The sequence below is a fragment of the Chenopodium album genome, chromosome 2, assembly GCF_948465745.1.
Source record: "Chenopodium album chromosome 2, dcCheAlbu1.1, whole genome shotgun sequence".
NCBI lineage: Eukaryota > Viridiplantae > Streptophyta > Magnoliopsida > Caryophyllales > Amaranthaceae > Chenopodium > Chenopodium album.
The window spans coordinates 4,277,525-4,288,834 of NC_137835.1; the positions used below are offsets into that span (position 1 = coordinate 4,277,525).

At 36.6% G+C, this 11,310-nt stretch overlaps 1 protein-coding gene and 1 pseudogene across 3 annotated transcripts; both read right to left on the minus strand.

Moving 5' to 3' along the window:
- Window positions 1-1,397: 1,397 nt before the first annotated feature.
- On the minus strand, window positions 1,398-4,803 carry LOC145580158 (26S proteasome non-ATPase regulatory subunit 11 homolog pseudogene; annotated as a pseudogene). The gene is made up of 2 exons (XR_014099311.1): window positions 4,592-4,803; window positions 1,398-3,083 (listed from the first exon to the last, which is right to left on the minus strand). The product of XR_014099311.1 is annotated as a 26S proteasome non-ATPase regulatory subunit 11 homolog pseudogene (transcript).
- A 658-nt stretch (window positions 4,804-5,461) lies between these two features.
- Window positions 5,462-10,173, minus strand: LOC145580164 (uncharacterized). Of its 2 annotated transcripts, XM_081637553.1 has the most exons (6): window positions 9,978-10,173; window positions 9,651-9,879; window positions 7,122-7,183; window positions 6,767-6,860; window positions 6,340-6,442; window positions 5,462-6,251 (listed from the first exon to the last, which is right to left on the minus strand). In XM_081637553.1, exons 2-6 carry the CDS (start codon window positions 9,869-9,871, stop codon window positions 5,565-5,567), a joined length of 1,167 nt encoding a protein of 388 aa, XP_081493679.1. In that variant the 5' UTR covers window positions 9,872-9,879; window positions 9,978-10,173; the 3' UTR covers window positions 5,462-5,564. The 2 variants fall into 2 exon arrangements, with proteins under 2 accessions (XP_081493679.1, XP_081493687.1); XM_081637561.1 differs by having other exon boundaries at window positions 9,651-10,173.
- Window positions 10,174-11,310: the final 1,137 nt, after the last annotated feature.

The following is an 11,310-nucleotide window of genomic DNA, read 5'->3' on the forward strand; positions in this document are numbered from 1 at the left end:
CAACTCTTGGTTGTTAATTAGGTGTAAATACAAGTTTATCTGTCAGATAAACGAATATTTGTGAATCTAATGGCATTTTTGCAAATATATTGAAAAAGCGTGGTCATTTATTCAGTATTTTTGATGAGCTGTCCAATTACTGTTTGTAATTTGCTTTTACTGTTTGGTGAGAAAATTACACATGTACCCCTCAACTAGTACATGAAAAGACATATGTACCCCTCCACTTGTACTTGAAAAGACGATTATATCCCCAGATAAACAGATTATCTGGGGAATTAACTGGGTACAGCCCGTTAATTAGGTGTTCATTCGCTTGCAACAAACAGCCAACTATTCATTAAATGAAATTACTTTCAACAAACATAGCATATATACTTCGTATATTTTTTTTACAAGAGTTTAACTACATGAATAAGCTAAAAGTAAGAATTCAATCACAACTAACGCCGGCTTTGCTATCATTTACCAATTAAGCAGCGAATTGAAGGAAAGAAGTATTAACAATCTACCGAATGTAAGATAATGTCATTATTAAAGTAAATATTTTTGCTCAAAGAGTTTCATTTAAAAAAAGAAAACCTATTGTATTACAAGCTCTTGGTAGTTGATCAATTAGAATTCTAGACCACTAAAAAAAGAATTAATAAATAAATAAATAATAAAATATTGAGCTTTTAGATGGTGTTGAGTCTGTTGACAATAGAGAAGTGGTCCGTTATATGTTGCGTTGCAATTCGAAATGTTCCAAACCAAAGCAACAAAATGTAAGATGCAAATAAAGCTAAATAAAGACATATCAATGGCATGCAGTATAATGTCAACTAGTGGATCATGATTTATGGAGTTTCATTAGTGCAGTTAAGATTGAAAAGAGATTACCTAAACTAAACAAGCTTAAGTATAACGTACCATTATGAGATGAAAAAATTTCTATTTTTTTGGGTTGGTTTGAAAAATACTTCTACCGTCCTTGAATAATTGCCCACAAGTCATTTTTACTTTGTTAAGTTTTGATTGGATGAAGTTGATGAGAAAGAAAATTGGTGAGACTAATGTAATACTGAGGTAAAAGTAGCTCTTTATATATAATTATGGACTTATGGTATTGGTCAATATCATAGATTAGCTCATTAGCATGCATAATAAATTAATTTTTGCTTTTGGTAGTGTCAAATACTTATCAACCCCACACTTCTCGTTGTATTCGCAGACAATATACAAAATTTTTTAATCAACCCATTGTCAAAATTAGACTTCAATTTGCATAACACATGAGACTAATTGGTACTCAGATCATAACTACTTCCGAAACTCTTGAGTAATTAGCTTACATCAACTGTTAACATAATATCCTGCTTATATAAATCAGTACTAATTGTTTGATGTTCGGATGAACGTCGTCTCAAAAGTTACATGATTCGGTGATCTTGAAATAACAATCGGATCTCTTCAACTGTCATTGACAAAGTAACAAAACTGAATGATAAATTGGCTGGTCATAATCTGAAACCAACCTAAAACTCAGTCAATATTCGAAGTGTAAAATAAACACCAGTTTCTAATAAAACTCTTCATTTTTATGCTAACGGATCGTTCTACTATTCGATAAGCAAAAATGCTTCATGTCACTAAGGCAGGCACATTACAAGGTCCCAATGCCTTGTAATCTCAAGCCATAATCTTTACAGATCTGTCAAACAGACTGTCTACAACCTTAGCAACATTGGAGATCAATTCTAGTGTTGCTTCATAGATAGCATCAGTCTTGGTATCATTAAAGATAATGAGGCATCCAGCACCTTGATCAAGAGTCCCTGCAAATTTTTTATCCAAAATCATTTGAGACAATTTACGCTCCACTTGATCAACGGGAAGCTCGATCAATTCTGCAATGTGGGAGACCTCAACTTTTAAAAATGGTTCAATCAATCTGCAAAGGTTCTGCTCTAATAGAGTTACCATAAAGAGACGATAAGTGCCTGTGAATAATATGATCTTCTCCTAATTGAGCCTTGAAGTTCTCCAATGAAGCCTCAAAGAGTTTCAGAGAACGCTTTGAATAGGCATCAGCAATAGCTTTCATCGCATCAAGATCTGGGCCCAAGTATTGTAGGCCTGCTTTGGAAGATATCATTTCAGCAACATCATCAGCTTGATTCACCATCACTTTGCACAAGAGCATGTATTTCAGACTGTAGACTGCTCTGGGATCCTCAAAAGCATCAAAGGCCTAAAAAGCTTCATAAAAGTAGCTATAGGCAGTTTTATAGTCTTTCTCCTCAGCATGGAGTATTCCACTCTGAAGGTCTATGGTCCCTTGTTGAGCCGGAGGCACATATATGGCATTGGCTGCTGTTCTAGCTGCAGTAAGTGCTGCCTTAGCCTTGGGGAGGTTTCTCAAAGAAAATTGAAGCTTGCTCTCGAGCAACTCAATATCTACTAAGAGAAGTTTGTCATCTACTCTTCTGACCTCCTTTATCAGATTTGAGAGGAGAGACCGTGCTTCAGTATACTCTTTGATCTCCATCAACAGAGCAGCACGCAAGTCTGGCCTCAACCTGCTGGCGAAGAAAAGTTCGTTTCTCAGCATGGGTCTACTGGACCATTTCTCTGCCAAGAGAGATCTGAAGTTCAGTTGTACCATGTATTCCCTGTACAATTTTTGCAGTTTAAACTTTTGGGATCAAAGTGAAGTAGAGCCTCAATTGGGTCAGAAGGTTCTCAGCCTTGTTTTCTTGCATCAGAAATTCAAAGAGCTTTGTAATTGCTTGTTCCTTTATGCGCAAGTTATCAGGCGAAGAAGAAGGATCCTCAAGCACTCTCTGTAGGATTGAAATAGAGTCTTCTACGCTCTTTGCTTCCAAAGCCAGCGCAAGGGAGTCGGCAGTAGCAGGTAGATGAGAGGTCATTGTAGTTTAGTACAACCAAAATAATCCTGTGAAGAAGCAATTCGTATGACCTTGTTTCACATTCCTTCATACTTCTAATATTATGACAATAAAAACCTGCCCCCTCTTCCCCTCAAGAAATATAATGGCAGAAGGGTGCTTGAGCTAAAAGCTCAGTACATTGTGGAGCTTCTGTTGGGTAAATAAGTTTAGTTATATCATTGTCCTCCATAAAATGAAAGCCACTTAAAGAAATATACAGAGCCAAAGCATGATTGCATGAAGCTAAGCAGCAATGGCTAACCTAATGTACTTTTTCATGCTTCGATAGATAAATAATATGGAAGTAATAACAGCACAGAAATGACAATTTCGAAAAACTAGGTAGCAGGCAGAACAATGTCATTCAAATAACATAATGCCAATTTATCTACTAAACGTTGTTGGACTTGTCAGAAAAACAAAGTATGAACTGGAAATCAAATCATCCAAAAAAAAAAAAAAAACTGTGTCAGACTAAGGGCCTGTTCTAAATGACTGAACTTATTGGAACTGAACCGAACTGAATATTTTATGAGAGAAGGAAATTAAGATAAGAACAAAACTGCACTGCACTGCACTGAACTGAACTGCAAACAAGCTTAAGAGAACATGCCCTAACAGCACAATTTAATGTTTGATTTGCAGATCGGTCAAAGCAGCAACAAACGATTTATCTGGAGAGCTGAAAGAGTTGTCTAGTTAACTAAGGCAGTGACTGATCCAAGATTTTGAAATTAGCATAACATATTAACATTCAATAAAAATTAAACTAGAGTTTTTAATCTTTTGCAACGAAACAAGTCAAACAACACATCATCACCAAAAACCAGTAGAAAGAAGTTCTTCTCAATGAGAGTGAGGTCAATTCAATTGATACCCATACCACTCCTATTTTGCAAGCGCAATTTTGACATAGCTCATAGTTACTGATAAACCATTTCCATTCTCCACACTTCCACAGCAGATTCTCAATCGAATCACTCTACCACAACATTCATAGCTCCAATGCACACAACAATCACGATACTAATTCTACAACTAATCCTCAATTGAATCAGCCAGCCACAATATTCATAACTCCAACACACACAACAATCACGATACTAGTTCTAGAACTATCTCTCAATTGAATCAACCAGCCACAATACTCATAACTCAAACACGTACAACAATCACGATACTAGTTCTGCAACTATCGCTCAGTTGAATCAACCAGCCACAACATTCATAGCTCCAACACGCACAACAATCACGATACTAGTTCTACAACTATCTCTCAATTGAATCACCATACTACAACATTCACAACTTTAATTCGCACAACAATCATGATACTAGTTCTACAAATTATTGAATCAACAGAACATATGCACAAATAGTTCAAGAAAAAAATCACCCAAATACAACTAATCAAGTTACTAACATAATAACTGAACAATTACACAAATCAAACCAAATTTAAAATACTTCATTCAAATAAAAATTCCATAATATAATTATGAGGAAAGAAAAAATGCCCTAGATCATCATTTACAAGAAATTACATCGAAATCGCCCAGAAATTAAGCCGAATACTAAAAACAATAAAACATAACATTAATAATTGCTTCTTTATTAGATTTTACGAAAATGTGAGGGAGATAGGTAAGCGTATTTACTCAATGGCTGAAGAGAGCGCCGGAAAACCGTCGTCCGGGAGGAGTAAATGTACCGGCGTGAGTGAGGAGGAGAGAACGAATTTCTGTATGGAAAATCCTTAGGCTTGTGTAAGAAGCTAAAACCAAACAAAGCTTGTCGTAGCGGGAAACTATACGTCTCACCATCAAAGGTTGTGGATCAAACTCCATTAGAGACATTTACGGTGAGGATTCTCTTATCTTTTTCCACTCTTAAACCCAAAGTGCCTAGCCGATTAAAAATGTATATAAAGCTAAAATTGAGAAAGTATTAATGAAATATGGAGTATATACGAAGTACATTAATTAAATTGATGTGCAATTTTTGTTTTTTTTTTTTTTTTTTTTTGAAGTAATATTTTGCTCATGGTATAACTTTTTATTTTGTGCATCCTAATTAAGTCGGGTTTTACAATTAGCCACCTGCGTTATTGTTGCTATAAGGTGAGAGAATTTCTGGTAAAGCTATAATATCAAGCGATACAACGGTCTTTATACAAAAAGGGGGGAATAGTGGGTTTTTTTTGAAATTTGTTGTTAAAAAATAAAAATTAATTTGTAGTTTTAATTGGCTGGAAGGGAGGGTATTATACCATATGACATATACCACGGTTGTAGGTAATTTTTTTTGTTGTCTTGAGGTAAGGTTCCATGTAAAATACCTAAAATGCTCTTAATCTTTACTTGTTTCTTAATGATTGGTGTATAACTGCATCTATATTTAGAAAATTTAAAGCATACATCACGTGTACATAGGTTATCAAAAAGACATGTCAAATATAAAATTCCCATGCCCACACAAACATATCAAACCAGTTGCAGATGTCCCAACTCCTTAGCAAGTTTTATCAGTAAAGCGGAATTATAACAATTTATACTCTTGAAAATTATAACAAGATTACATCAAATGTTAGATAATTCACAACCCTCTAATGAGATGAGGAGAGTTCAAAAATTATAAATCTTCTATTTCTTCTAGGGATGAAAAACGAGAATCCATGCAATTCAAAGCATCCTGATCAATTTCAGTAGTTCTCACCAGCTTTAAAGAAACGTCAGATTCTTGTGCAGAAGGCAATTTGTTATGGATGATCTGGTCCTCCAATACCTCAAAATTCTCGGTTTTCTTTCCCGAGCTTAATTTTTGTTGACCTGTAATTTTGGACTTCAACTGGATACAGTGCTTCAAATCCTCCTCATTTCTAGCTTTATCTAACTTGAAGTTCAATTCAGTCAAGGGCGAGGTCTTCCCAGACCACCAATTTTTAGCTACTTTTGGGGCTGGATCATCTTCATTGTCTAAGTTGCTAGGAACGTCAATTGAATTACACGTCTGTAGCTTTTCTAATCCCTGATCTATTGTCTGCCGAATCCTCTTCCTGAACGCATCAATTCTAACAGGATTGGATCTAAGCATTACCTTGGTCTCTGAAATAATCTCCATTCTCTCACCAGAAGTTGTGGGAGGATTTGACACCAGGGAACCATTTTCATCTGGCCTCTCGGAATTAACATTGAATACCTCTTTTAGTAAACTGATATTCTGCATGTATCTATCAAAAGCTACATTTTCTGCTTCAATGTTTCCCTCTTTATATTCTTTTAACTTGGCAAATCTCCATTCATTTGTAATCAACGCCTCCTGAAATTTCCACATCAAAGTTCAGCTGTTCAGAATACACACATGTATGATACAATCACATTAACATGGATTAACATAAGACCAGCACCTTTCTAGTTGGTGGTTTCCTTGACCGGACTGGAATATGCACATTGTTGAATTGTGAGAAAGTGCTAGAAAGCTGTCGAAGTGAAGCTGCTTTCGACTGAGGCCTGGGACCAACCAAATGCAGATACGATAAATGCAAAAGAATAGAAGACAGTCTCCTCCAAATTTAGATACATGTTTCTCTTTAAAAAAAAAATAAAAAAATAAAAAATAAAAAACAAAGTTGATGAGATCATGGAAAAAATTGGGAAATAATTGAAGGCAATGCAAAGATCAAGAAAAGTATTTGGGATGATGCATGTAATTGCATCGTATTTCATAAGCTACAACTAGGTCCTAGATCAATGTCAACAATTCCATCTCAAGCTGACACCTGAAATTTTGATCCATTTTGCAAAAAATTTCTATAAGCAAAAAAAATGCAATACCCGGGAGCCGCCGCTTCATTAGGCTGCTGCTCAGGTACAGTGGAGTTTGGAGAAGCTCCTCCCCTATCTGCTAGTGTGGAATTTGGCTTTAAAACTGCAGATAGAGCCCAGAATTAATGGTAAAAGCCACAATTTTCTGTGCATAAAGGTTTAAGAGGAATCTATAATCAATCTACTTGTTCTTCAAACTTATTCGTTACGAATTTGTAAAGCAACAAACTGAGCTCTGATCATGGAGTCCATTGAAATAAATCATATGAGCAAACAGTAATCATTTTCCAGTCTCACAACTTTCTTTTCCAGGAACACCTTCACATTGAAATAAGAATTGCAACTAATAAAATTAGAAAAATACCATGTATATGACAAGGATTCTGGGCTTTAGAACAGCAACTTTTACAAGACTGGTAAGGACACCTGTATTAAATAATAATAAATTAATACAACAGAAGACACGAATTCACAAAGCTATCCAAGGACATGTAACAATCAAAGACTGGTAAGGACCGAATTTTACTGACAATATGCATCAGAAATTCAGAAAACCCTGTAAACACACACCTGTCTTCTAGCATAAAACAAGATGCATTTGCACAAGTATAATAAGTTTTTAAACTACGAAAAACTATGTGAAGGTCATGAAACTTCAAAATTTCAAAATATGTCGGAAATCCTAAGATTGAAAGAACTATACCTGTATAATTCATTTATTGAGTTGCCTTAGCCCGTGATACACACTGGAAAAAGTATTCCTTACCCAAATAAATCAGTAGATTTTAGATGGGGCATTTGGTTCAATGATTTAGATATTAGAGAAGGATTTGGAGCCTCATTCAAACCCGTTTCTCATATATGGTTCAGAATTTAACTAATATCAAACCTGAAGGATTCATCCTCCAAACCCCCAAAGTTGCTCTCCTTCTTTCCTCATCCACCATCATCATCATATTTACCAGCACTGCCCCTTACACCATGCACAATTATGAAACAACCTCAGCCATAACCAAAATCATCATCACCTGCTCCATGTATCCCTCCCCTGACCATTGCTACCCTTACCATTGCCACTGCTAGAACTGCTGCTAATAGATTGAATCTACCCCTTAGACAGTCATATTTAGTTTACCGCTAAACTTCCAATTTCACAAGATCAGGGAGCAGGAAGGAAAGTGAGAATTCATGTAGAAATGTGATAACGGGGAGCTAATTACATTGCAAGAACTTTGCACCAATTACATTCCAGATTTGGTACTTTGAATGCAGGACATGGTGGAGACATGAGGCGGCAGGAATGAAGCAACAAATGGAGAGAAAGTTGAAGGTGAAGAGAGGATGGGGAAGAGAAGAAAAGTGGAAGGGAGGGCTTTGGAGAGGAAATCGAGGGTGATTATGCAATGAGAATTGGAATGTAGGGTTATTGCCAACCAAACATTTGGCTTTAAGAAATGTTTTTCAATCATTCAGGTATACTTTAGGTTTAAACCCATAGGCTATAGCTATCCTCATAGGACCAGAAAGTTAACCAAATGTCCACTTAGGATGTTGATATCCAATTTTCAACCCCCACTTTACAAATGGAAAGAAAGTAATTAACTCGTAAGAAGATTACTTATACTCCAGCACAAGTTACATTCTTAGCCTCCTACAGGAGCATTTGGAGTTATCCCCATCACTGATATCACAGTAATCTGGACTAACTGGTAATTAGTCATTAATATATTCAAATGGGTTATCCTTTTAAGATTGCACACTCAATCCCTATTAAAGAAAAAAAAATCAAACATAGTGAAATGGAGAAAGTAGGAAATATAATTGCCTACAGAAATTTGCAATAGCCATTGGCCTTACCAATCAATCACACCTAAGCCTAGAAGCGATCATCACAGATGAGGATGCAGAGTAGGATGTGCAATCACATCGATAATAAATGGTGTGAATAAGGATTGAGGTTAGAGTAACATTATATTGATGGCTAGATGAAAGAAACAAGATATAAATGTTTATGTTAGAAGGTGGCATCTCGATGCATCACAGAGGATATGAGAGGTCATATTAAGGGCTGGCAGAAAGGATGGCATAGACCCGGGGATGCCTAGGAAAAAGTTACAAGGCTCTAGATTTCAGGACACTAGAACATAGACCTTCGAAGGAAATAATTTTCTGCCAAGATTTAGGTAGCTAACACCGGGCAAGATCTTATCTAATATACATCAAACCTCTACCCCCATGCATGCAAGGCTTGTTGGAAAGCTATGAATCTATGATATGCTTGCTAATTTAGCCCAAAGCTAAGTAGCAAGAACACTTACCTTCACAAAATCACACCCCTTTAAGTTGCCCCATTTTCACATTGAGGAAAAATCACCCCAATCGGACAAATCGAAAACATGTACAAGAACCATCTATCCAAACTACAACCAAAGCACTTGCAAATTGAAGTTGTATAATAAAAAATACAACCAATTATCCAACAAACCACAACTACATGTCATGTAAATGATGTAATACATCTAAATGATCTCTAATGCATCCAACATACAATTCACTTATACAATATCACCGCGATATGTAATACGAATATAGCATCATTACACTATTAAAAGACACTTGTATCATTGTAAAGTTATAGGCCATTTTACATCACCTACTCCGTATACATTATTATACAAAATTACCACTTTACAATACTTGTGCAAATTTAACCAAATCTAACAAATTTTTAATTTGTAAAATTTGCTAAAAATGCTTTGATTTATTTATGCTCAATAATTCAGCATCAATCAATAAATTCATCAAAAACAAGAGCAATGCTACGAAGAAATCACTCACAAACAAACAAATTCAGCAATTCCAAAGTAAACATCTTAAAGAGAGAGAAACTCACCTAGACCTAGCGACATTACCACACTTAATACACTTAGGTTTATTGAGGCCCCGAAGATTCTTGGGCGGGTCGGGTCTTTGCAACGTAATCGTCGGAAGTCCGGGACTTTTCGCGGCGGCCGGCGGTGTCGCTGACGGCGGCGGAGGAGTTGCGATACCGTTATTACCACTCGTTTCAGAGCCATTATTGCTAAGAACTGGCGATGACGTTGCTGCCGCCATTGTTGATGCTGAGATTTCCAAAGTAGATGGAATAATTTCAAAAAAAAAATGAAAAAATTAAGGGAAAAATTGCAGAAAATTGAGAAGAAGAGAGAGAATTAGAAACCCTAGCGAATTGAAGGCATGAAATCTGGAGAAATTGGGGGTGATTGATAGTCGTTGAGTGTTGAAAGTTTGGAGGGAAATTGATTGAAATTTGCTTCTCCCTCTGATTTTTTTTACACAAGTTCAAATTCTCAGCGCCTCTTCTTCCTCTTTCGTCTTCTTTTTTTTTTTTTTTTCTTTTTTCTGAGTTAGTAATATTTCCATTCACCTGGTACTAGTATTGAGGTATTAACGTATTTGTTATTGTATAGAAATTTGAAAAGGACAATAATGCCCTCGTGTTGAAATTTTTTATGGACAATGGTCAAAATTGCACACTTTTTGTTGGTTCGTACTTCGTATTATCACTCGTATGTGTTTAAGTAAGGAAACTCTTTGTAAAACTAGTATCTTGCAAGATGGAGATTGGAAGTGGAAGTCATGTTCGGGAATTAGCGGGGTTTTGGTTGTTAAAATCGGTTTACATTCTATATAGGAAAAGAAATTAGTTGGTTAAGTTGGTTGGTTTGACTATCGGATTGCATCAAAAGTTTAAGTGACATTACTGTTTGTAAGTAGAAAATTAATTAATAGTTTAACTTAGTTCACATAAGTTACCATACACACATATCAATGCATAAATTATACTCGTACAAAGTACCATGAGTATTTGGATGTAGAGTATAAGTCATGTTTGGTTTTTGGCGGGTTGTTGTTGTTAAAAAATTAGATGCATTCATATACTGTTGGTAAAATACCTGTCGATTCCAATAACAAAAATAGAGAAGATGAAAGGGAAAATACTTGATTGAAGATCTCAAACTCACAGTCGCGCCGTGGAACAATAATCCACTGCCTTAGAAGCGAAATACGCCACCACCGGTACAGGTTTCCTGATGACGCACGCCCCCCAAGTTTAACGCAACTCTCCCCGTAATTCGTGCACACGAGTCCGAAGAGTGGAATTGCTCAAGAACTGTTCAGATCTCAAAGGGTAGGTTTTTGTTTATGTGTTTAGGGTTCAATAATTTTTAATTATAAAAACAGGAAAGGCAATGCTCATATTTATATGTGTCCCGAAATTAGGAGACAAATAAACAAACCGACCTAGGGAAAAAGGCGGGCCCGATCGGGCAACCAGCCGCCCGATCGGGCGCGAGATAAAATGTTCCCAGACCTGGTATCGCTCCCGGTCGGGCCACACACGCCCGGTCGGGCTCGTTAAAACTCGACTCCGACGCCCGGTCGGGCGAGAGCCGACCGATCGGGCGCGAGAGCCCTCCTATTTTCCTTAGCCAACTCCGCCCGGTCGGGCGAACCACCGCCCGATCGGGCGCGAGGATCCGTTTGCATTA